Source organism: Gallinula chloropus (assembly GCF_964237585.1).
Source record: "Gallinula chloropus genome assembly, chromosome: 2".
Taxonomy (NCBI): domain Eukaryota; kingdom Metazoa; phylum Chordata; class Aves; order Gruiformes; family Rallidae; genus Gallinula; species Gallinula chloropus.
In genome coordinates, this window is record NC_140086.1 from 155,318,499 (window position 1) to 155,344,486 (window position 25,988).

The 25,988-nt window shown below is 42.2% G+C and overlaps 1 protein-coding gene across 5 annotated transcripts in view; it reads right to left on the reverse strand.

The window, feature by feature from the left end:
- Positions 1–25,988, reverse strand: part of DPP6 (dipeptidyl peptidase like 6) — a gene marked incomplete at both ends in the record, with an annotated part of 573,668 nt that overhangs the window by 144,319 nt on the left and 403,361 nt on the right. For all 5 annotated transcript variants that reach the window (XM_084280504.1, XM_084280506.1, XM_084280503.1 and 2 more), the window contains 2 exons: positions 2,258–2,352; positions 25,199–25,297. In XM_084280504.1, coding sequence (XP_084136630.1) covers positions 2,258–2,352; positions 25,199–25,297 — 194 coding nt within the window. The remainder of the gene's footprint in view (positions 1–2,257; positions 2,353–25,198; positions 25,298–25,988) is intronic.

Genomic DNA, 25,988 nt, shown 5'->3' on the forward strand with positions numbered 1-25,988 from the left:
GTCAATTGATTAATTCCCTCTTGTTCCCTGCAGTCACTGGCTGCAGTGATGGAGATAACATGCAGTAAATACCTGCTGGAGCAAATGATGGTACAGAAACACCACCAGCAGCCTCAATTAAGACAACATTGAGGAAAACTACCCCATTTTCCCCAGTTGGAAAAGCTTTTCGGATGCTCTGGTGGTACAGTTTTCCAGGTGTACCTTGGCCTGGGTTCTGTAAAAAGCTGGGCTGTAAGTCTTACTAACAAGAAGAGATGCCAAAATATCTCAGACTTGTCATGAATTACCTTTTCCCTGCTCCACTTATCATTTGTATAGTGCAGACATCCCTCTTCCTTTCCAGTGCGTTTCAGTATAATACATTGCTGGTGCACTGAGGTCAGAAGTGCCACTACCATAACACTCATCCAACACCTTTTAAATCTCACCCTCTCACCTAACAAATTAGATGTAAGTCCCTGAGAGATTCCCGAGGACCAAACTGGAAGGGGGAATTTGGGCTTCAGGGAAATGCAGGGCATCCCCTTGGGAAAGTCCTCCCCAAGGCCAGCCAGGCTGGAGGCAATGCATGGGGAACCCAGGGGACAGCTAAAGGCAGAGGGGTCACAGAATGATTCACATTGGAGGGGACCTTTAGTCCAAGCCACCTACAGTGAGCAGCAACATCTCCCACTCAGACAGGTTGCTCAGAGCCCCATCCAGCCTGCCCTGGAATGTTTTCAGGGATGGGACTTCTAGCACCTCTCTGGCCAACCAAATGGGTTGATGGGCCATCACAGATCAGGATGGGCTTCCAGGGGCTTGTGAGAGCCAGCAGTGTCAGCATGAAGCCAGATTTTATTTACTATTTTATTAATAACATGAAGGAAGGGAAACATGCCAGTGCCACAGAAGTTTTTCTGATCCAGGGCTGGTATAGAAGAAGACAAAGACGACATGCCTGGATGAGGTGTAACGGCGGCTCCTGTATCAGGACTTTCTGGATTAACGTGGAGGTGATGTTCTGCAGATTTATTTGCTGAGAGGTCAGAGGAGCAAAGGCAGAACAGGCACAGGGGAGGTCATGGCATGAAACAGTAGGATTAACTTGTAACACTGTGCTTCATGCTTTTGTTACAAAAATTAAAAACCAGGGGAATAAACAGAGGCCAGATAGAAGCAGTTTGACTTCAATAGACCTTGACATTGAAGGAAGCTGGCTCATTCCTTTACCCTTAGCAGAATTGTAAAGAAAGTGGTTATGCTCTGGTAAAAGAGGGTTTCTTATATGATGTAGCAAAGGTTAAATGGCAGTATGCAGAGTTTAAGGTGGGGTCCTGCAATAATAATTCATTCACAAATCATTCATCTCATTTAAAAAGGATTGATATGCAGTTGAGCTTTGTATGAGTTGGATACTCCTACTGCAAAATAAAATCAACACGAAATGTGGTTTACAGCGTTCTGACAGATTCGGGTTTAATTTTCAAGCTTCTAAAGCTGTTTTCTGCAGATCCTGGGACATTAAGATGAGTCTCTGATAGCCATCCTCTGCTTTTGCAGTTTCACAATGATACAGTACAATAAAACTACCTCAGGTTAATCAAAACCTTAGCTAGGTACTGTGTAAGTGACAATTTTACTGGGATGATGTGATTCATCTCAACAGCTGACACAATGCTGGTCTCCTCTCCTAAAAAACACAATGCCACAAAACGCTTTCAGCATTATAAATAATATACTGTATCAGCTGTGAATTTGTTGTATTTTCATTTGTTTTAACAGCCACCCACTAACTCCTCTCCTACGCAACCCATCTCCATTCATCAACGCTATTCATTATCAATGCTGAAATGACCTTTCAAACATTAGGCAAGAAAAATCAGCCAATCCACAAATTAAAAAAAAAAAAAAAGTATTTGCATGGAGGAACGTGGAGGATGCTACCAATAGACAGCAAATTGTATCAATTGTCTTTTCTATTAAGCATACAAAGATGAGAATTATGCATCTTCCAATTATATATGACATGCAAGACTACCTTCAAATGTCTATACGATCCTTTGCTGTGGGATGAAAGAAACTGAGCTTGCAGAATAATAACAAAAGCTGGAGTTCAATCTCACATTATCAGTCATTGCATGGCCCATAGTATTACCGGTGTATTGCTGCTTCTTGACAATACACGAAGTTGAAACCCAAGTCATTTTCTGCTTTACTGATCCAACTGCAAGAGAACTGTGAAATTCTGCTTCTCGTTATAGAAAATACTTACAATTTTTTTGTTTTCTATTAATACTGTTGAATTGTTAGTTTCAACATTCCTCAGAATCACCGTGCCGTTCTGGTTTCTATAAATGAATTCATTATCTGCAAGAAGGAAAAGAAAAGAACATTAAGGAAATCCAAAACTGTCTGTGTAGAAACTAATTATGGCTTTGAACCAAAAGTATTGCTGGGAAGTTCCCTCTAAAGAGCACAGATTTATTTTTTTTCCCTTTAAACTCAGCCACTCCAGTGACATTGAAGTGGTTTCCACTTAGTTGTTAAACTAACTTAGGTGTTAAACAACCTGCTTAGTGTTTGTCATGTATTTATTCTGCCAAACGTTTATTCTGCCACCCTGTCCCAGGGCTGAGTGCAAGGGGGTGACCTGTTTTGAATGGACACAGAGAGCTTGCTGTATTGTTAGTACAGAACAAAACAAGGCTGGAAAACATCCCTTGTGCTTAAAGGTTTATAAGATCCTCAGTCTCTGTGGAAGTTCAATAAGCCAGATGCCTGGAAAGTCTCTGACAATTAAAGGCAAATCACCCTCGAAAAAAGCAGATTCTTGAACCTAATATTGTGCAGATCACCCAGCTCTGCCATTTGTCCTGCAAATTAATACCAGAAAGAGATGCATGGGAAGAAATCACTATTTTCACATGACAAGACTAATCGGCTTGTTCCTACTGCGTTTTGGGATTACTCCAGCAATCAGGACATCTGGACAAGGACAAGAATCCCTCCTGGTACTTGCTGCATAGGTGAGAGAGCTCAAAACTCAAAATCTACTTGACAGAAAGGCTGGGTTAGACATATGAAAGAAACTCCAAATGAGGGTTGGGTAGCAGGTCAAAGGTTCAGGATGAAAAAACATTACAACAATAAAGGGTTGTGATCTTGTCAGATGTCATAAACTGAAGTTCAACTCTGATCAGTGCTTACATGCACTGCCCCATGGATAAAACATAAAACACAAGTCAGAGGTCCCATGCACATTGCCATTAACAGCTTCAGGGGCTCTTCTTGAGACAGGAGAAGAATTACTGGTTTTTTAGCCACCTGGCTATGATTGAGAACTGATGTATCCTACCAAACTTCTGCCTCCAGTTTCAGCCAGGGAAGCAATTCCTCATTGCTCACCCCCAATTTGGTACCCTGGGGTGGCTACCATGGCACATTCCACAGGTTTTATAGACATTACCCATGGGTTGTTCTGGGATCACTCAAAGGTGAGTTTATATCCTGCTGGATTCATTACAGCACAGAGCCAGCTCACCCTAGTCACAAATAGCCAAGCACTGTCCAGCTTGGGGTAACCTGCTGAAGACAACACTGGGTGCAGAGACCCAGCTCTTCCAAAATTTTTGTGTACAGACCTGTGACAAGTGCACATAAGAGGTTAAAAACTCCAGTGTCTGCTTATCTCTTACAGATGGAGATCTGAAAGGTTGGTATGAGAAGCAGCCAAAGGAGGGAGTCTTCCGGCAGCAGGATGGCCCTGTTTCAGCTACTGAATGTGGAATAAGCACATAGAGGGTTTCTACACAGAATGCTGAAGGCCACAGTGCCTGGAGTGACACCTTTTGCTTCATTATCCATGAAATTAATAATAAAGTTGACATCCCAAAATAGGATAATGAGCTAAAAGGAGTACATGCTAAACATACATATCTATAGTACTCGATTTGTCACCCAAATCATGGTAAAAGTCACTCCTGAGAGGGAACAGTTAAGACTGAGGCATAAAGGATGTTGAGGAAGTTATCTCCATAGGGGAACAGAAGAAATTGAAGACCCCAAGGAGGCAGTCCATGGACTGTGCCCCTTCTCCTCCACTCAAGACCAGGACACCTTTTTGGTGAGCGCTGTGATTTCTCCTTTTTGGCAAGAATACTTGGGACAGCATTTTGCTAACATTATAATCACAATCATGTATTAGGGCAACTGCAGTAAATGAATTTATCAACTGCAATTCTGAACTCTTTATACCTGTCACTTCAATAAGCTTTCTATTAGTTTCAACTTTGGGAAACTGTCTCAGGGAAAGTCCTTCAGGGCCTCTGGCAGGCAAACATTGACTCTGATATGTAGCTATAAATAATCCTTTAGACATAAACTGTTCACCAAGTCTGGGACTAAGACTGGACCTAGAGGGTCCTTTCTGAACCTCATGACTCAATTTGACGGCTTCCCTCAGCCACACATGAGACACTCACCCTTTACACAACAGGACCTAGCACGCTCCCTCCTTATCCATATTTTAATTTATAAACCAGTGATGACAATCCTCATCACAGTCATTAACCACCTTTGTCAAGCGCTCTGAAAGTGAAGACTAAAAGCTTCCAAACTCTACTTACTGTCAATAAAAGCAGTAATCTCCTGCCCATCATTTACATGAACATGTAGAAAGAAAAAAAAAATCTTTCCTGAGATCAGGATCAGGTTCTGTGAGGCCAAACTTGCTGCAACACAGATGATCCTCTCCAAACAAGAAGATTTTAGCGACTTAAAATTCTCAATGTCCAAATTGCAGCAGCAGCCCTTCAGACTCACTGATAAAAGTTCTCAAAGCATCTTTCTTTTAATTATAGAATAAATGTTATCAACACTTTCAGTCCTGAATAAAAACTGCGGGATCTGAATTACATTGAGACTTGTGTTTGAGACCAGAATAATGAAGAGAGTTCCCATTTGTATCTCATGGTATTAAAATTTCATCACTAGTTCTGGAGTGTTGTCCAGGGGCAAGGCATTTTCACAAGCATGCCCGATTATATCTAGGACTTTAAAGTATTGCTTCATACAATTTATGGCCAAAGAAAGACTCTTCAACCTGGAAAAGAACTGACTGAGCAAAATTAGGACAGAAGTCCAAAAAGGAGCATGGAGAAGATAAATAACAAATGCTCATTCCTCACCTTTTCCAAAATAAACATTGGGAGGCACTAAATGACACCAGCCAGTGAGAGATTCGACACAAATGAAAGGGATTATTTTTTCAGGTGGAAGGTAAACAAGCTGTGAAGTCACAGTCCCAGAGCACAGTAGGTGCTAGGATCACATTGGGGTCCAAACAATGATTGAGAAAGTGGAAGAAAAAGACATCACAGATTGCAGCTTTTGGGGAGAAATGCTTTTCAGAAAAGTGAGCCTCAGATTGCAAGGGACTAGAAGAATATCCTGAAGCATCACCTTGAGGAATTCACCTGCTTTTTGAATTTTTTCCTAAGCATTTGCTCCTGTCCTGGACCAGACCCTAGAAGAGATGATCTGTGGGGTCTGAACCATCACCGGCTTATTTATAACTTCAACTTCCAGCTTGTGTGTCCAGATACTGAAGAATTGTCTTTATGTCAACAACTGAGGAGTTCATGCAATAAAAAGTGTTAGTGCTACCTGTGCACCTTGTCCATTTATATCTTTAGGCCATTAACGTTGTGGTATCTTTTGCTATAGGAGGAAAATACACAGTCCAAACTTTTATTTTCAGGTATTCCAGAAATAATAAGAATAACTAAGCTGAGAGACAGAATATTACCTAATTATCAGACATTGTGAAAAAAGATTGCTGCTTTAATAATCACCCCATGTCAACAACACAGAATGTTTTCCAATTACGTGCTAAGTTCTAGACAGAAAAATCACATTTTAAATATGGCCAGCAAAGCATCTAGATAATTGTAAGCCACTCAGGATATTTCCTAATTACAGAAAAAACTGATGGTGAAACTCATCTCAAAGTTCAGTACACCAGTAAAGTAGCTTATTAATCTAATGAGTCTGTGGGACTGTTAATGTTTGGTAGCTGCTTCTTGAGCATCACATGAACTGATGAAAGATACATCACTGCTCATAATGACGTTGCTACTGAACTTGTAGTGCTCCCTACGCTCCAAAAAAACCTGTAACACTTTAATTAACTGTGAAACTCCAAGATGATTACATAAAAGTTGCTCCACAGTTGGAAGAAGGAGATGACTTTCCCATTATTTGTCAAAATGTAAGAAGTTTAAAATCAGGTGGTAATCTGCTGCATGTACTTCTGGTATGAATAAGGAAGAAAATATAAAGCTGCGCTGATTTGTGAGGGCTGTAAATCTTGCTATTATATTCAATACAAGCCATCAACACAGCGTCTGAATTAATGAACAGAAAATTGGTCTGCTTAAGAGAAGAACAAATTGATCTGCATTATATTCCCAGCAAAACACTGTTTGAGATTTAGCTGGTCTGTAAGCCACATTATCTTAGTCCTCAAAAGAATCAATGAATAATATTCTTGGACTTCTGTTTGGAAATGTGTGATTTGTTCCAGTGCAAGAGCGTTTATTTAAACAGGACATCCTTCAATCAAAGACAAAAAGCAATGCAACAACCTCCGTCTGCAATGAATTCTGTCCAGTGAGCTGATGAGAATTTGCAGCCTGATTTATAGCTGTCACCACAACTGATAAAGGTCATCACTGCATCTCATTTTTTATACCTGCCTTTCTTTGGGGCTGGTGTTCAGTGTAAATGATGCTGAAAATTGTAACTTTCAGGCATAGAGCAATTTATTCCATTATATAATGGATTTCTTCAACAGCAGAGATCACTTTGCCAACTCCTCCCTCTCTTTCAACTTCCAGGAAATTGTCTGGTTGGTAGAACACACTGTGTGTCTGTGAGTGTAGGCACAGAGCCGTGGTCACGCTTACAAGAGTTACCGATTACAACAAGCAGCGATTACCAGAAATAACGGAGCAGCCCTGGTGCTGTCCAGTTAGTGCAGAGGAACGGGGAAGCCTTGGCAGGAATTTTTATAAACTTGTTAGGCAGAATAGGCGTAATCAGAAAACCTAAGACCAGTGATATATTTATGGTGTCAGAGCTTCCCAGCTTCTTTGTACCCATCTTTCTTAAATTCAGTCAGGAAACACATACACAGACAAAACAGAGCGAGCGAGAGAGCTCATGAATCCTCACTGTAACAGCACACAACTTGGTTGGTTTAGCCTGGCAGCTCTGCCCAATAGCCTCTTCTTTGGGGTGAAATGAGAAAATACTGGCATTCTGCTTAAGAGGATAATGCATTACACACTGTGGCCTGAACATGGGTTTTGCATTTTCAGGCATGCTACCCGGCCAACCCTTCCCAATGTTTTACCCTCAGAAAAGGCACAGGGTCTCTGGAAACTTGTCCACTGGTGATGCTGTGAGGCTGAGCTTGGAACTGGCACTGGAAGGTCGTGAGAAAAATCATGAGGCCACTACTGGCATCACTTGAGGACCCCAAGTCATCAGCTCAATATGCAAAGACAATCTAAACAGATGACAAAACGCTGGACACCATAAAGAGAGCAAGACAGCATGGATCATTTGCCGTGATATAAAGCAAGGGCTCAAGTCCCACATAGCATCAGCTATTGCTGTGGTAAGAGACCCAACACTGGGCTAGAGGAGCACTTGCATGAGCCAACATCACTTATCTTTACATTGTCACATGTCAGACTGAACACTGGGCTAAACAGCTCATCACAGTGGACAAGAAGGTCTGGGACAACTTTATTTCTGGAAGGAATGAGTTTGAGTGCTGGTCAAAGGAATTGCATCCAGCTAGAGGAACACAGATTTGTGTTAGCATCAGTGCTCATGAGCATGTGGCTGTATAGCTTCTCTGACGAGACTAAGTACACATCGTTTGAGAGGAGACAGTGGTTTATAAGGTAATAGCAGGACCTCCATGATTTGGAGGAGAATTCTCATTATTTGTCAGAGACTGTGGAAAGCAGCAAGCAGAACTATGTGACAAAATATGCAAAGGAAGAAGAATTTAAACACAGCTCTCAAAATTGTTCTTAAATGGAGATGTAATTTCCTATCAGTTTAGCAACTGACAAATGAAAAGCAGCAAAAAGAAGTTAAAGCATTCACATGCAGGGAGTTAGCAGCAAGAGTTAGTGGAAGGCAGTACAGGATTGGGGGCTGTGGGGGCAGCTCCAGTCATTCAGAGCCACAGACTTAGAGGAAAAGGCAGCTTCCCAAGACCTGCAGTTTCAGTTCAACAGACGTGGAAGATAATTGAATGAATCTCAGTCTGATGAAAGTCAGCATCGAGGGAATTATCGTTCTCAATCCCTAAGATTAAGGAAGATTGGTGAATAAAGGAAATTTAAGTCCTGAAGCTGTTCTGAACCATTTCAGATAAATGAACCTCCAGGTACCAGCGTGACCAGCAAGGCTGGCAAACAAATTATGCTGTGTCAAGAGAGCAGACAGCAGCCCCAGGGGAGCAAGCCCACATTGCTCCCCGGAGACCGAGGTTACATTGCGCCGAGCCACGTGTGCTGCTGGGATAGATCGATGGAGTTCTTGCTGGCACAGTGAATGTCACTGGGCCACCACGAGAGGACTGGCACTGTTCTGTTATTTCTCATCCCTGCTGCTGCAGGAAGGTCCTTGCTAGACCTGACCTCAGGCGTGACCCACGGCAGCTGGCGAGCAGTTTGCATCTGGCAGGCTTTGCAGGAGGGTAAGAAACATTGAGAGAGTCCTCTGAGCTTTGCATGGAACAAAAGCACCACCATCCTATCTGGCCCGATGAAGCCAATTACTGCTGCTGGAAACAAGTCAAGAGCCTCATGCTATCACCTTCTCTCCCCCACAAAAGAAAAGCTCTTGTGGGTTTTTTTTAATGACCCAAAGCAGTCAGAATTTTAGAATTTTATCTTACATACGAAGGACAAGCCTTCCACCAGCCCTGCAGCACTGCCCACTGCTGTCTCAGCCACGCTGAGACACCTTTGCTGACACAACAGCGGCATCTGAACCTGCCAAGGATTTCTTGGGAGTCCTTCCAGGCAGGTATCGATCAGGCACAACTGGTTAGCACTTACCACCTAACAAGCTAACAGACGTTTTCTCAGGCAGAGTTTGCATTTTCAGACCGGCAAAAGCACCTACTAGAACCACACTCATTTGGAAAAAAGTACATGAGGATGAGGCAGTGGCATTAGAAAAAAAAATCTGCTTGTTTAGCATCCCAAAACATTTTCTGAAGGGCAGGGTGAGCTCCAGCATGGAGACTAGAGGAGGGGAAAGAACGTATGTGACCCTCAAGTGGGCTTGGGCACATCGCAGCCCCCACCCCCAGCACACACAGCGGGCCAAAGAGAAGGGTCCAGCTGGAGAAAGCACACATTGACTATCCACAGCAGACCTGTGTCACACAGGAAAAAATAATGCAGGACTGGGGGAGACTGACAGTTCACACTGAAATACAGAGTGTCTTGGTGGGAACAGCATAATGACCAAACCAGGTACTCGGGTTGGCTGTGGGCTCAGCAGCAGGGAGTGTTCCCCACCAGCATGACAGAGCCAGGCAAAGCACCAGGCATACACATTATGTGCTCCATATAGCTCATGGGAGCATCCTGCATGGAAAGTAAACCAGTGGGGGAAGGAGGGAGAGGTTTCCTGTACCAGAAGTGTTTTCCAGGTGATGCAGGGGAGGGAACTGAACAAGCTGAGATTAACAGGCTGCTGTGCATGGGACCAAGACCTTAAAAAATGCCTTAATCCTGCCAGATGCAGCACAAGCACAGGCCTGCTGTCTTCAGAGACTGTTTTTGAGAGGGAGCCTGAGGTTTTGGGAAATAATGGAAGCAGAGAGAAAAATGACAGAAGAGGGTAAATTCATGGAGGGAGCAAAATCTGTAAGAAAGAAACAGCAAACAGTAACAAGAAATACCAAAGAAGAGAAAAAGGCTAAGCATAATACAAGGAGGGAGAAGGATGAGGCTTGGATAAATACTTGTTTTACTTCATTGTCATGACAGGGGAAATTGTATTTTATTTAGTAGGCCTGCTGAATTATTGTCCCCCTTAGGACAGTATCTGCCTATTGCAGTCACATACCTGCACTCCCTGGGGCAGGTATGGTTTACTCCAGAATCACATGGCGAATAGATGTTCAACAAATGGCAGCACCACGCAAGCTCCCCAACTGCTGTAAAACTTAACCATACAGAAGATAATGCACAATAAAAGCACAACCGGTCCCCGATGGAAGCCTAATCAGTATCCAGACAGATGCAATCCCAAATTCTGGTGGAAAAGACAACTGTTGTGATGATGCATTTAATACTATGATCTATTGTTCTTTCAAGACACGTTGCAGTGCACCTATTTGATATTTATAGCATGCACCCATAAACAACTGAATCTGAAATTCCCTCCCCAAGCAGAAGTCAAGACTGTTTTGATACCGAGTTGCTTCCCAGAGAGAAAAAGCAGGGAAGGCTTCCCATCCCCTCTCCCCTGGTGCTGCAGTAAGCTGGCTCTGGGATAATAGTAACAGAGAGAAGACAAGGGGCATGAGCGGTCAACGACGACAAAACGCCATCTCCGTACCTACAGCTTCACCCCACCCTCAGTGAGAGCTGGTCCTTAGGTCCTCATACACCTTGGGGCGCTCGTAACACAGTCCCCTGCTTTTTCTCCTCAATCCAACTCCCCTCCACCAGCAAGTCCCTTTTCTTTCTGCAGTGCAGAAATAAGTAGAAGTGTTATACTTCGAGATGCTGATGCAAGGGAGCAACAGGGGACGAAGAACAGCTTGCCTTTAACAGCATCGCTACAGCCTTTAATTCCAGGAGACAACTGAAATCCCATTTTTATCTTTCAGGCATTATGGGTCATTATGCTTTTACTGTTTCCAGCAGGTCTTTTTTCACATGAGAGGCTGAAAGGAAAACTTCTTTAAACAGGTGATTTACTGCCACTTACCTAAATGCTGTGTAACACATCGCATTGGTGTTAAGGAAGTGCAGCACAATAGAAAGTGCTTTATTATGCAAGAAGTGCTTTTAATTGCTCAACACCTCAATGCAGTTGCACTTGGTGCAACAATATAGCACTTTCACAGTAGTACAAGCAAAATAAAACACAACTATAGCTCAGGAAAATTCCCTAATCAACGTGCACCTTAGCAGGCTTGTAAATTAACTCATCAAAAGCTTGAAGAAGGCCAAGTCCTGGGATTACTCGCAGCTATAAAAATCAGCAATACCATTTTGATTTTTTCTTTTTTTTTTTGTCTAATCCCAAATCTTTCAAGATCCAAACTTAGGAAAAAAAAGAAAAAAGCAGTTTATTCAATCTCATTGAGAGAAGACGTCAGCACCAAGCCTGAAATCCAGGCCCAGCACACCTTTGAAATTCCAGTCCCAAATTTGAAACCAGGTAGAATTCTGCTGCTGCCTCTCATTTGTGAGACTGAACTCCACTTCAAAGAGCCCCAATCTGGGAACTCTGTGGGCTCAGATCACGGCTTAGTGGTGCAGGCATGAAAAGATGAAGTCTGTGTGCGAAAAAGAGAACTCGTTTCAGCTTCAAATAATAACTGCTCTTCCCTGCTTCTACCTGCTTCTGTAACACATGGGGGAAAATAAAGAGAGAGACTGCAATTAGGAAAAAAAAAATTGAGTGAGAAATCCTCCAGAGCGATCCGTTCTGACACCATCTGGGGACAAATCACCCCTATTACAAAACGGCTGCAAAATCCTAACAACAGCAGCAACAGCATACATTCTGCTGCTTGTTGCCCTCTGTTTATCTCTCTGTAAGGACATATAGCAGCACACCAAGCTGACTTTGGAGCATTCCAGAGCTGAGAAATCTTCCTCAAAAATTCTCTGCCATCTTCTTTGCCAGTTCAGTTGTGCTTATGTCACATGCTCTTCAAACTCTAGATGTTATAGCAGGAAGACCCTGGATGACTCTTAGGTTATCCAAGTCCAGACCACTGGAGATACCAAGTTATGCTCATCCCTTTGATTCCCTACCAGAAACTTCCTACAGGCCACACAGACCAAAACTGATGTAACCCCAAACAACTGATTTCCCAGGAAACAGTCCCTGATGCCGCTATCCACACCCCATTCATTTTTCATGGTCTAACCATGCATCTGATAAGCAGAACAAAGCGTGGACAACAGGTAGTGCATATCAGTCTATCCCAGCTCCACAATGTGACTGGCGTGGGAGGCACAGCCCCAAATACATGGTGGCATGGATTTTACTGAGGGTATAAAACCCCCCAGGGCTTTTCCCATAGTAGTTGCAAGCTCATGGGAAAGCCCAAGCACCATTCCTGCTCCGTGCAGGTACACTTGCTCCAAGCACTCCCTGGTTGTCCCCCAAGCCGATGCAGCATTACTCAGTGACCTCTCTCTTCTCTGCCAAAAGCACCGGGTCTTATCTGCCTCATTTAGCCTGGCTTCACGCAGGGGAGTGCATAACCCAAAGTGTTACACAGAAATGCAATAATCCATTTGACGCTGAGGGAAAAAAGGCATCCATGAATAAATTTTCATTAAAATGTGAGCCTGCAGCTTCCTTTCGTAATTTCTCTGCGCATTTCCTCGCATCCTTCTCTTTGCCCCCAACCAAATTACACTTGGTAATGCCCATAATGGAGAGGAAGATCATAGGAAGCAGGTTTTTTTTTTTTCCTTTTCATTATTATTATTGTGGGCAGGGTACTGAAATTTCAATGCAGACTGAATTATATCTTTGTATATTATCAAGGAAATCTGCTCTGGATAAAATTTCAGCTACCTTTGTGTGCAACACTTCATGATCTCTTTTATGCCACTCTATCGTTTCAGATGTGTCTGCTGAAGTATGACTCTCCTCAAGTCCAACTGTAAAAGGAGTCAGCCATCACCCTGACTTCAAGCTTTTGAAAATCAAGACTTGGAAGACATAAAATTTTGGTTACTGGTGCATGATTACTGGTTTTGGACTGGTCACAAGAGGGCACCATATTGTAATGGAGCAGGTGGAAGCACTTCCAACACTCAAAAAACTATTAACAAATAATCGGATGTGATGCTGGGCAAAGGAGTGGCATCAGGAGAACAGAAATTCCCCACAGCCATCTATCTGCAAGGGAACTGCTACTGGAAGAGGAGTTTGCAATTACACATACAACCCCATCATTTTCAAACTAACTGATGAGGGAGTGAAAAAAATATTGTCAGCAAAGTAAGTAGCTTTCCTTTAACATCCCAAATTGGTTTTCCTGCAGTGACTGGGCCAGCTTGTCCATATAAACACCAGAAATGACACTTGAATTCCTTATTTCACTCGTTCATATTCCTCTCTCCATCAAGGAACAGACATTGTGCATTGTTTGCAGCCTTGCATGATGTTGGTCTTGAATCAGCAGTGGTTTGCTGCTAAGAGGGCAAACATGCTGATACAGGTGCTGAACCAAAGAGCCAATATAAACTCCTGGTTTAAATGCAGTGGATGAAAAACAATTACATCAAAAGATTGACTAGTCTTTTCTTGAATCCTGGTCAACCTTTTCTCCAAAAATGTCTTCTCAGTGGGTTCTCAATGGGTTAACAACTTTCAGCAGATGGCATTAAACCCAAAAATAGCCCTTATTCAATGAAAAGAACTTGACTTCTCCATATTTTTCTTTATTTTCTATCCTTACATAATTTCTTTGCTATTCTGGGCATTTCTTTTTATCATGCATTTCCATGCTTTTGTCGTGGTCTTTATCCTTCTCTGGACCATGTCTATTCCCACTACAATCTATCTTTTTTGGATAGAGCAACCCAAACTCACTGTAGTGATCAAGGTGATAATGTCCCTCAAAATGTATAAAAAACATGTTATTTTCAGCACTGTTGTCTCCTGAATGTAGTCCAATATTGTTTCCCCTAAAAAAGTTGTTTGCAACAGAAAATTGATTATAAGTTCACAGTTTCCTGCCCTTGGAGGAGGAAAGCAGATATAAAATACGGAATTCTAATAAACTCTCTCCTGTTTTTCATATTTATATTATTCTAGCTTGATAATTTAGCCATATTAGCCAGGCATATTATAATTTTGGGTATATAATTCTATGTATATCTTCCTTTCTGAGGCATTTCAAATGGAAAAGAAATCAAGAATAAGCAACAAAGGTTAATTTGCTTTAAGTCCATATCTTTCACATGTTACCAAGTTTGGCATCAGCTAAATGTTTCAAGGTAAAAGAAGGAAAGAAAATCAAGAAAATATGTACACATGGAAAAAAAACGTACAGAGTGTTGGTGATATTTTACAAAAAAGGTTTTAAGACATTTGTTATGTCACAATCCCACCGGGAAGGAGAATAAGGAAGCAAAAGTACCTCCAAATTATTAATATGTCCTGGCTTATGCACAAGTCTTTTTCAAGTATGATTAACCTTTGGATGGCAAGATATAATTTTAATGACGACTTCAAGAAAAAAAGAAGAATTGAGATTTATTTGATTCTCATTTTGAATCAAAGTAATTAGTTTTCCAAGTCACCTGTCCCCAGAAGCTGGGACTTACGTAATGTAGTAAAATGAAAGCCTGACATCATCATACCCAGCTGGCAGTGCTGCAAAGGCAAACTCCCTGCCCAGCCATACACAAACCTGGTTACATGCTCAGCTCTTTCTCTCCACCAATCACATGTCCAAGGGAGTTGTTTCCTACTCCCTTCCCTTCCATTTTGTTTTCCTTCTTTCCTTTCTTCACACTCATTGTGTTACTTTGAGTTCTTTTCCTGCTAAGCACAAGACTGGAAGTGGCTTTCAAGAGTTGTTTACACTCTGATAACCAGGGATTATTTCACAGCATGCACAACCACTTCTGCTTCAGAAAATAAGGTGATCCTGTACGGGATCTTAACACAGATTATTCCTCATTATTGGCAATGGAAAGAGATGTCAGCAGAGCAGCAAGTTTTACAACACAGGGCATGTGTATAGACCCAGCATGGGTTTCCCATAAAGCCATAAAAGCCCTCCTGGGAACCACTTACATCACAAGATTTTATGGCATCACGATCACTCAGTGTGGTATAACTTGGTACTGGAACCTATAGATTTTAACTCCAACACAGTGCAAAATCTTTTGGCTTTTCTCTGGGGTCAAACATATCATACTGCATGCACACGCTTGCTTTAGAGTGTCATCTTTTGAACCCATTTGAAAAGCCAACCCTGATACTTCTGTGCAATCCTTGTGTGTAGCTCCAACCACATCCTCTCTAAAATGATGTATTAGAGATGGAAAACATTCAAGAAATAACAAGAATAATCCAAAGTACTGACTTAAAGGCCATCAAGCAAAGTATACAGGAGCAAACTTCCAAGTAAGCAAAAGGAAGCAGTTTCTCATACAATGCATCTCAGGCCAGTGAAACTACTTGGTGAAGGACTTGGTGGATGTAAGAGGCTCTGGAGGTCACTTGGCAAGAGACTTGGAAGAGAAATATATTTGGGGACATTAAATAGAGAAAGCACAAAAGGGTCTGGTAATTCCCCAGCCTAAAAAGTCTGTGAAGCTCTGTGCCCTCACTCATCCTTCTGCACACACATGGAACCAGGATTTGGGGCTGGAAAAATCTTTGGCCTCCTCTATTCTTAATTGAATTTTCATTAAAGTGAGATTTATGTATCTACATTTTAAAATATAAATATATTCCCTTGATCAGTGATAATGATCTCATTCTAAATTTCTTTTAATGAATTATATAAGTCTAGTACTATTCCTTACAAGAAAAAAAGAGTACTGGTTCTTATATGTTCAACAGCTTAATGCAGCCAAGAGATCCAAACTCACCAGAGACTTTCTTTCTTAGATAAGCAAATCTTTGCTGCTACATTTTCAATTACAAATATCTGATATAAAGTTTAATCACCGGAAATACAGTATTTCCCATCTCCAAATTATGAAGTTATGGTATCTCAGCACATATTTATTTAATGTTCAATAAAAGGAACAAATGGAAGAATACATATCGCTCTAATTAATCCCTGGTAAGCACTCCATGTTCAACATGTGTCCAGGAGCAGTGGAGCAAGCTCAGGGGAAGTTACTGAGGTGCAGAATGCACATTGCACCAAGTAAAAAATTTCACCAATGAACCAAAGTTGGGCCAATCAGTATGAAAAATGGAAAATTGCCTTGGTTTTTAAAAAAATACAGATAAAATTAAGGAAGTTTCTTCCTACAGGAATAAACCTAGAGATGGGCTGTGTCAAAAGACATTTCTGTAAATCAGTCTTGACAGTACCAGCAGTATGTTGTAATCATGATCAGCTGCTTAACACCAAGCACCTTGAAGAGCTCTCCTTTCTGCATCAACCCTTTACAGTACTGCCTTGAACATCCTTCTTGCCCACCATGTCCTGCAGTTATGCACCTCATTTCTTCCCTCTTTTCTTTCCTAGGTGCTCCTTTCACAAAAGGTTTCCACTCTTACACTGACATGATTGTTAGGAAAAGCCTTCAGCAAGTTCATGCAAACCCTCATCCCCCATCTTCTATTCCTGCACTTTAATTCAGAATTTCCCACCAATCTCCCCAGATTTTTCTTAGTAGTGTGGGGTCTAGAATAAATATGTTTCTTACTCCCTTCCATAGCAATCCTCCTTCTGGTAAGACACTGCCAACCTCCTGGGCAAGGGAAGAGACCCCAATTCTCTTCTGTGTCCAGCTTGCTCTATCGCCCAGGAGCATGGCTTTCCTTGTTTCTCTCCCTCTTCTTTCCTGTGCTATATTGCTCTGAAGAAGCAAAGGGCGAAAAAAATCCAAACCAAACAGCTCTATTTTAGTATAAATTCAACCAGCTGGGCCACAATTACAGCTGTCCTTTTAAAAGCTTATTGAAGACAATTTTTGTCACAGCAGCTCCCCTTCCCTGGGGGCTGGGGACAGCTGGGAGCTCTCCCTTACCCACATCGCAGGTGTCAGCCGGGGAGTGCATCTAGCAGTGCCACACTGTGCCTCTACTTGCTCACCCAGATTTTTAACTAACACCCACTGCGAGAACACCTAATCCCTCTCCCAGTTAAACCCCTGTAAAACCAGCTCCTCTCCTTCAGCTCTGAGTGCAGCACGTGCTGATTTCAAGCCGCTTTGAACCAGATGAATTAAAAAAACCCCCAAGAAACCCAAAAAACTAAGATCCTTTTTTAACAGGCTTCAAACTGTTAAGCACCTAGGCAGAACTGCTGTGTGTGTTTCTTTTCTTCCAGCACCAGAAACACCGCTGATATGAGCTGCGTCTTCAAAAGTCCCCCCCGGACGCAGCCGCTCCCCGTGGCAGCACACTGTTTCCTCCCCATTTCCATTCCTGCTGCTCTATTTTATTTTTTAATTAAAAGGCTTCCCTGCCGTGAGCTGGGTGCAGTTGCCGTACACCTGCCTGCCTGGCAAGGGAAAAGGACCCAGCACTGTATTAAACAGCTTTGCATTAGCCACCGGCCACAGGGAGCACAGGAAGGCCGCCGTGTGCCTTGGAATGACATGAAGCAGGGTGACAGGGAGGAGCAGAGAGGGCAGCTCCTACCAAACTCCCGAGGATTTTTACCTCAAACCTGCAAACAATCGTAACACGCAGAGGGGCCTAAGCGGTTTGAGCTTTCACACATCTTCACACAGCATCAAATTATTCCCCAAAGCTGCAGACACGAACGCGGTGGGAGGCACCTCCTCGCTTCTGAGATATTTTGGGAGAAAAGCGCTAATTTTAGTGGAGCTGGCAAGTGGGGAATCTGTTTTTGCAAGTGGTTAGAAAACGTACAGGAAAGCAGCTTGCCAGCTGAATGTGTGAGAGTGTGACCATCACGTTGCCTGCAGGAGGGAAGTCTGGTTTTCCTGTTCTCATACAAACCCCAGTGGGAGTAGAATTAGGCAGTTACTGGGAACAAGTGTTAGAGGAACCAGGACAAGGAGAGCTGAAGTCCAAGGACATCTCTGACTTCTCCCAGCCTTCTTTGAATCACTAGTTGTTCTCTTTGATACTACTCTAGCAATAGAATGTATTTTCCAGATCTTCACCGTAGGCCATTAAGCTATTTCTCAGGCAACATCACAGCACTGACTTCCAGGCTTATTTTCACTCTTTGTACAACTCCAGCTCCTCGTCCTCCTTGTAGACCCCCAGAGTCCTCTCACTTGCTTGGGTTTTTCTGCAGCTGGTCCTCCCTGTGCAGCATTGTGCTGCCAATGCCCTCCCCATTTCATCTCCCAGGTGACCTTCTTGCTGCTGGTCACATTCTTCACTCAACCTGGCATGATGCTGAGACATAAAAATAAAGCTATGGCATTGAACATCTGAGGTTATTTATTTTGGTACCTCAAGCAGACTTTGGACTCAGAGGTTCAACAGTAGTGGGTGACACAATGTGGCTGAACTTCAGCAGGTTTTGGAGAAATTAGGTTACCTATGGAGGTTCCTAACTACAGGGTTAGGCACATATGAAAATCTTGACCTCCTCAAGACATCAAACTACTCAAGAAACCTCACAAACAGAACCCTCTGTGTCACCATCAGTGAGTGTTACTTCCGCTTTTCTAGGGTGCAAATTTTTTCACAAGCAGGCCTTTCCCTGGCACATTTCTCCCTCCCAATTCAGAAGCTGCTGTACATGCCAAAGGATGATTTTCTCAGCCTAAGATCATCATCTCACACGCCCCACCAGCACCCCAGCACTGCAGAGAAGCTGGGCACTGAGGCGCTGCTAAAGCCAAGGTATGGAGCTCCTCCCCAGCTTGCTTCTGCAGACTGTATTAATTTTTAAAAGAGCCAAATTGATTTCTCATTTCATTCTAACTAGCAGTAATGAACAAAACAGCGACATGGCAGAAATGCTCTCCTCCATGGTCTATTACAGTATGTTAAAAAGCCATTAATTCCCAGGTTTCCTGTCTTTAGTGACTAGGTTTCTGTCACTGCTGAACTAGAAACACAGGATGTCACTCCGTGATGGTGTTTAGGTTAAGAATAGCAATCAACCATCTCTAAAGCACATGGATTGTTCCAGTGACAGCAACATGACCTAGAAGCTGGCTCTGTACTTACTTAACCAGCATCCATTACCTTCATAAGCCACAACAGAGGGTTTCTGAAGGCCACCTCCAGCAAAATCTCCATGTGGGGGCTGTGAGCAGCACCGCCACACACTCCCATGAAGTGCTAGACCACAACAGCCTCCTTCAGTCCTTCTCCTGCATTTTCCCATGGCCTAAACAGGATTTTCCTTGAGTTCTGTGTCTCTACATCAGCATAGGGCCACCCTTATAGCTCCCCAGTGTTGTGGAGCTCCTTGGAATTGAGGCTGGAAGGTCACTGAAATCTTAAACCAACGCATTATGCTCAATGTAATTCGCTGTCTGTCTTGGAAAGACTTTCAAGAACATTTGAAAACCCAGAGCATTCACAAAAAATATTGTAGAAACAAGCTGCCATGAGGTAGGATATGAATTTGGCACACCAGGATGGGGAGTGAGACAAGTTTTCTTTGAACTGTTAAGACCAGCAAGCCCATTCACTTAAGCCTTTTTAACACATATTAAAAAAAAAAAACACATTGAAATTAATTAACTAGTATCTCTGTTTAGCCAGGTGGGCAATGAAGCAAATATCCCAATAGAGTAGCCTGACTTTCTTTATGCTTTCACCTGATTTACAAACTGCACTGCCCAAGGAAGAGGACTTTGTTTCTTCGATCACAGAAAGATGAGTTTTTCTTCTCATGCCAACAGCCCAACCTTGCCAAGGGAAAGGCTCCTGCTGCCTTACAGTTTGGATGGCTTCTTGGAAGCAGTCAATCTTCTGGTCCATGGATGAGCAGCCTGGAGAAGCCTGCACTCCAAGGAACCTCTCCAAAAGGGCAATTTTAGTCTTAAGGGCTGTCAAAGCAGCACTTCAATCTTTCCATTCCCAATGAAAAAATATTAGCACTTACAAAGTTCTTAATATCTATGCAAAGCAGAGTATAAATAATTCATTTACTTCACAGGCATCTGCATCATTTGAAATGCATCGATGCTTTTATCAATACAGTGCAATGGATTTACACTGCACTGAATAGACTTGGGGGCATTCGGGCTATCCAAGTATTGTTGATCTGAGCATTATTACTAAAGGTAAACTGAAATAAATTACCTCAGTTACCATACAATGATTTTTTTTCAGCATGGTAAATAAAACTTATTAGTTCTAGTTCATTAAATTCAATATTAGACTTTAAAAGAGCCTAGAGATTCTATGACATTATTAGTAAAGCATGCAATGAAACATATGTGCTTCAGTATTAAAGATAAAAGAATTACCCTATTATATTTAGATATTAGTTATTAGTGTGTATTTCAGAAGGACCTTTGAGATAGTAGCCTAGCTCCCATTCTCAGACATGAGTTAGGGACGCAGTGGTTCTGGCTCTCACAGAGCTGCAGGTTTCCAAGCCATGGAGCCATTTCTGAAAACACCATTCAGAGCCTTTTGCTGATTTATCCACTATTCCTCTTTGGAAAAGAATAAATACTGTTTTTCCAGTATTGCATGTAAAGGAAGTGGGCAGCGACCTCAGAGAGCAGGGCTTGATTTTGAGATTTTTTTTTTTAGTCAAATTCCTATCACCCCATATGTGTCCTTTGGTGTCCTGTGCCTCAGTTGTCCTTGCTGCTTGAATATATTGTGATCTTCATTTCAACTTTTATTCTTGTCAAGGGAATACAACCTCTCTGCAAGGAATGTCCTGCTGTGTCTGGCCAGTGTCTAGCAAAGAAGATGCATTCCTAGTTGGAGCTTCCATTCACTACAAGCCCAAAATCCTGGCAACAGCCACTGCCATGGACACTCTGACTTACAAGATGCCAACAGCAAGACTGGAAAAAACATACTTCAAGAAGTAGTGCCAGCACATTGCATCCAATCAATTGCAATAACCATGGGTGATATATTATCATAGAATCATTTTGGTTGGAAAGCATATTTAGGTTACTGAGACCAACTATTACCCTAGCACTGCCAAGTCCACCACTAACCATGTTCCTAAGCACCACACCTACAGCAGCTTCATAACCTTCCCCGGCACCAAGGTCAGACTGACAGGTCCATAGTTCTCAGGATCCTCCTTCCTTCTTGTGGATGGGTGTCACACTGGCCAACCTCAAGTTTACTGTAACCTCCCCTGTTAGTGAGGGTCATAAACTGCTTCTCAGGCCAGGCCCAGGTAGTGAGCATGAATTACTGTTTTCAGGACAAATCAGTTGAGTGAGCTGCTCAAAAAGCAGGTGCTTTTCTTTATCCTGATTTCTGTCCACCATTACAGGAGCACTGCAGCATCCCACTGAGCTTTTCAGAAAAGTGAGCTAAAACCCTTTGTGAGAAGAATTACAGGAAAAGCCTAGCAATTGTGAAGCCTAATTACAAAGTAATGTGGAGCTTGAGACCAGACCTGCTGAGCAGTTAGAGACTAGACTAATGAGTGGGCCATCTGTCATCCATGAGAGGACTAACCAAAGGCGGGCACAGGACACTCCTGGCGGTGTATGAAGGAGGATATGTAAATGAGGAAATGCCCAAATACAACATTTAAGATACACAGTATGAAACGAGCAGCTAATTGGAGCTCACGTGCAGGCTTAGCATATGGACAACATGATTATAGTTGTACAGTAAAGGTAAGTTCACAATAGAGGATGGTAATACATCACCCAGCAATGAGCAGAAGAGTGCAGCAGGAGGCACAGGATGCATGGGGCTGAAAAAGAGCTGCAGCTTGGATTCTTTGCACTTGGATTGCAGGGTAGGGGGATGCCATTTCACTTCCAGCACAATCTCAATTTTCCTGTACTACAATGCTATACACCTATTATACCATACCAAATATACTATACTACTTCATATAATGTTGCCATGAAGAGTGAGACCTTCACAATAAATCTAGCATTTAGTTACACTATAAGGCAAATCTACATGGCAGCAATCCTTGGAAGCAGAACTAGAAATAAACTCTGGAGCAGCCTGTTCTGGTCTATGAATGCGTTGCTCCCCTCCAAAGCACCCTTAACTGAATCAATGACAATAATGATCAGGGCAGCAGAACGCAGAAGCTAATTAAACGAAATATTCTTTGCTCTCCCTAAGCCACTGGATAAAAATGCAAACTGTTATTTTAAATTACAATGCCATCACAAAAATTCTAAGAGGTTCAAAGATCCGTCTTTGACACATCTCTCACTTCATGCAAGTAAATTTAATTGCAATTCCAATAAAAAGATGCAAATATATCCACTAACCAGCCACAAGTTGTGATTAAAAGCTCAGAGAAAGCCTGTAATCTTTGTGTTGAAAGTGTGGCTATGCCAACTTTGAGACTGCTTCTCTTTATTTTTTTTCCTTAGCAATTTTGAAATCAATGGAATGACAGAGCTATTGATCAGAAATACATTTTTCCACATGCCCACTGCGAATCAAGAAAGTGCTTAAACATCAGCTCATCCCATCAGTTTCAGAGAGATTTCAGCATATTTTAAAGTGCCAACTGGAATATTTCTTTATTTTTTTTTCTTCTTAATTTTAACACTTGCTCTCAGACTCATTCAAGTCAAAGGAAAAACCTCACTCCTCCAGAGGGCTTGAATCTGCTCACTTACAGGGAAGAACACAGATATTTTAATGACTAAACCATTTTGGAAGCAAGTCCCACAGATGATTCAAATACTCCTAAACACGCAACATGCTTCATATTTGGCAAGGCTACATAACTCCCATCTACTGCAATAGCAAAGAGAAAAGGAAGGGGAAAGAGCACCAAAGAGCTTGTTCTGTGAGTTGACATGTAATTTTATACATGCAATATTTAAATATGCAATTTTCCTGCTAAGGCATTCCAGCAGTCTTGTTAAATGAAGTTTTATTAGTCTGCCTTTTGCATTTTCAGAGTCTTTCATTTGCATTCTTGGGGTGGTTCAGCCACAAGCAGCGGCTCAGTACCACACACTACTCACTTGCTCATTCCCAGAGGGGAAACAAGCAGAGCCTCCATGAGTTGGGGTAAGGACAGTTTACTGACAAAAGCACTGCAAAAGGGGAACCATAACAGCCTACAGCAAATTTCACTTACACCCAGTGGTAACACAGAGTACCTTACCTACTCAAGGATAACAGAGTGCTGCACCAATGCAATGACCAACCCAATGCCCCAAACCCACTCAGACTGCACTGGAGGCACCAGGAACACCCCTTCCCCAACCAGCCCCTTTTATGAGGAGTGATGTCAGGTGGTGTGGAAACAGCCTGAACTGACTCAGCTCACCTGTGCTGGCTGCTTGGGAAGGGTAACTCTGGCCTGGCCAGAACCAGGACAATTCACAAGCAATGTGAGACTGGGAATTGGGCTACTGGTCTTTTTCACCTTGTTTATCAGGGACCGTCCATAAGATGTCCCTGCTTAGGCAACTAGAGAAAGCTGTGAAAAGCAAGTATAATGCAGAAAAATAAGTAATGGTGCAAAATTGATTTTGGTCCTTGGATGAATGACATTGCAGATCAGCATCCTGCCCTTAAGTGCAAAGTCACCCCTGGGTAAATCTACGGAGTATCTGTTTTCATACAATTTCTCCATTACTATCAGTGGTAATTGTAGCACAGCAACAGAGTAAGTCCTAAAACACCTAGGCATGTTTGCACAGTTTGTGCCTTGTGCTTCAGAAACAATATTTTAGTGATTTCAGATCAGGCAAAACTGATGTTAAATTGTGTGGGAGTCAGTGAGAGTGCATGGGAGGACACAGAGAAATTTTAAAACATTCAAGACTGGATTCTTAATAAAAGTTTACATGGCACCAGTATATGATCTGCAAAAAGTTTACTTAATTCATTATCATTCCCTCACATTCTGGTAAATAAATAAAACAGCAGTAAATGTCTCAACAAAACACCTTTTCTTTTATTAGGGCCATCAGGGACACCAGTGTTAAAAAAAAGGATGCTAGGCAAGTAATTCTGAACTGCAATGCAGCTAATATTTCCACTATGCTTATTCCCAGTAGTTATGGGAAGCAGCATTGCCCGCAAGCGCACAGCTTGAAAAAGAGGTCCTGTCCATCAGCAGGTGTGTTTGTGAAAGTGCCTGTGTCTGCAATTGCTTTCCCTTGTAGTTGAATTGGTGGGAAAAGCTGGAGACAGCTGTGCTGAGGGTGGCTGGGGGATGTTGGTAACTCAACTCTACCCTTTAATACTCTCTCTTTTCCTTACAGGTATTAAAATTGTTCCCAATGGGCATAACAGACAAGTAAAGCCAAGCAGGAGGAAGGATGTGATCCAAGTCCCCATTAAATTCAAAAGAAAAACAAATAACTTCAGTGATAATAGAAGTTGGACAGGAACCTACATGAATGGCACACGAGAAACCATTTTATTCTCGCCAAAGCTTGTTCAGACTGTAGCAATTTCCAGTGAGAGCTGGGATCTACATTCCCCAAAACAGCTCTATTCCAGCAAATACTATGTGCATTAATTCAAGCACTATTTGGTTTTCCCCTGACTAGAAAACATAAGGCAGCAGAGGATAAAAGGAGCACATGGCTTGTGTGCAAGCACCAGCCCAGCTGCTACTGCTGGACTAGTGTTTGCCTGTTGCTTAGCAATTCTTCACCTCTCTGTTGGGAATATAAACCTGAAGTTTTGTTTATGGTAAAATAATGACTGTGATAGTGCTCCAACCACTTCTTCCAACCACATGGTACATCGCCTACTGAATGCTGGAAGCTCTGTGGGACACAGTCCGTGGTTTTCAGTGGATAGCTATGAGCCCACTGAAGAGCCTTACATAAAAAATTGGAATAAGAGAGTAGTGGTTTTTGCATATTTATCATGAGGAAAGTTGGAACAGGAATTTGAGGACTGGATTTTGGGCATGCATTTGGGCAACAAGCTCTAGCTGCCCTTGCTTGAGCAGGGAGTTGGCCAAAATGATCTCCTGAGGTCCCGTCCATCCTCAACTGCTCTTCACTGCTGTAATTTCAGGAGCAAAATAAAGAACTAGAGGAATAAAGAAGGAAATAAAAAAAGAGGAGCACAGAGAGAGAGGAAGCAAAGCAAAGACACTGCAACATGCTCATGCCTCACTAACCAGTTATCCATTTGGCTTCTGGGTCATGAATTTTGAAATCATCGCTGAAGAGATCTTCCACTGTTATCTTCTTCTTCTGAGACAAGCTGTTATCTTCAACTGCAAAACATTTGAAAACAAACTGCCATTACTTCCACTTTGAAATGTATCTGAAAGTACAGCATAGTGCCATGTCATATCTCATATGGAGACAGACCACTTTAAGCTTTCTGTCACACATAAGCCTCCTCCCTTTGTCAGTGTTACAAAAGGTCAGGACCACATAGTGGTTCACAGACAGAAACCTCCATGTTATTTGTGTCTGGACTCAGCAACTGCAAAAAGATCAAGATTTGGTTCAAAACACATATTTTTTGCATAAAATACACCTATGGATGTCATAGTGTTTTCTAATGTTGATTATTCCAAAGAATATTAGAGCTATTCAGTGCTAAGACTGTTCTGAAGCATTAGTTAAATTTCAAAAAAAACCAAATACCCCACAGCAAAACCCAAACAAAACCCCCCAACAATTACAAGTGACCAAGTTGTTATAGCTTATATTTTTATTTCTTTAAAAATGTCACACAGAACCATAGTTGGAAAGGTATTTAGTCTTATAAGGGATCAGCCAGATTACTTCAGGAATTCACAGAAGATTTGCCATGGGAATCAGACACTTGACTACAGAAATATTCTCAAAAAACCTATGACGCATAGCCCTAACTCCTTAGGTGTTGCATAGCTGGCCCATACTAACTTCAGCTTTTATTGCAAGGGTGTATGGTTTCATTTGCAAACATGGAAATCT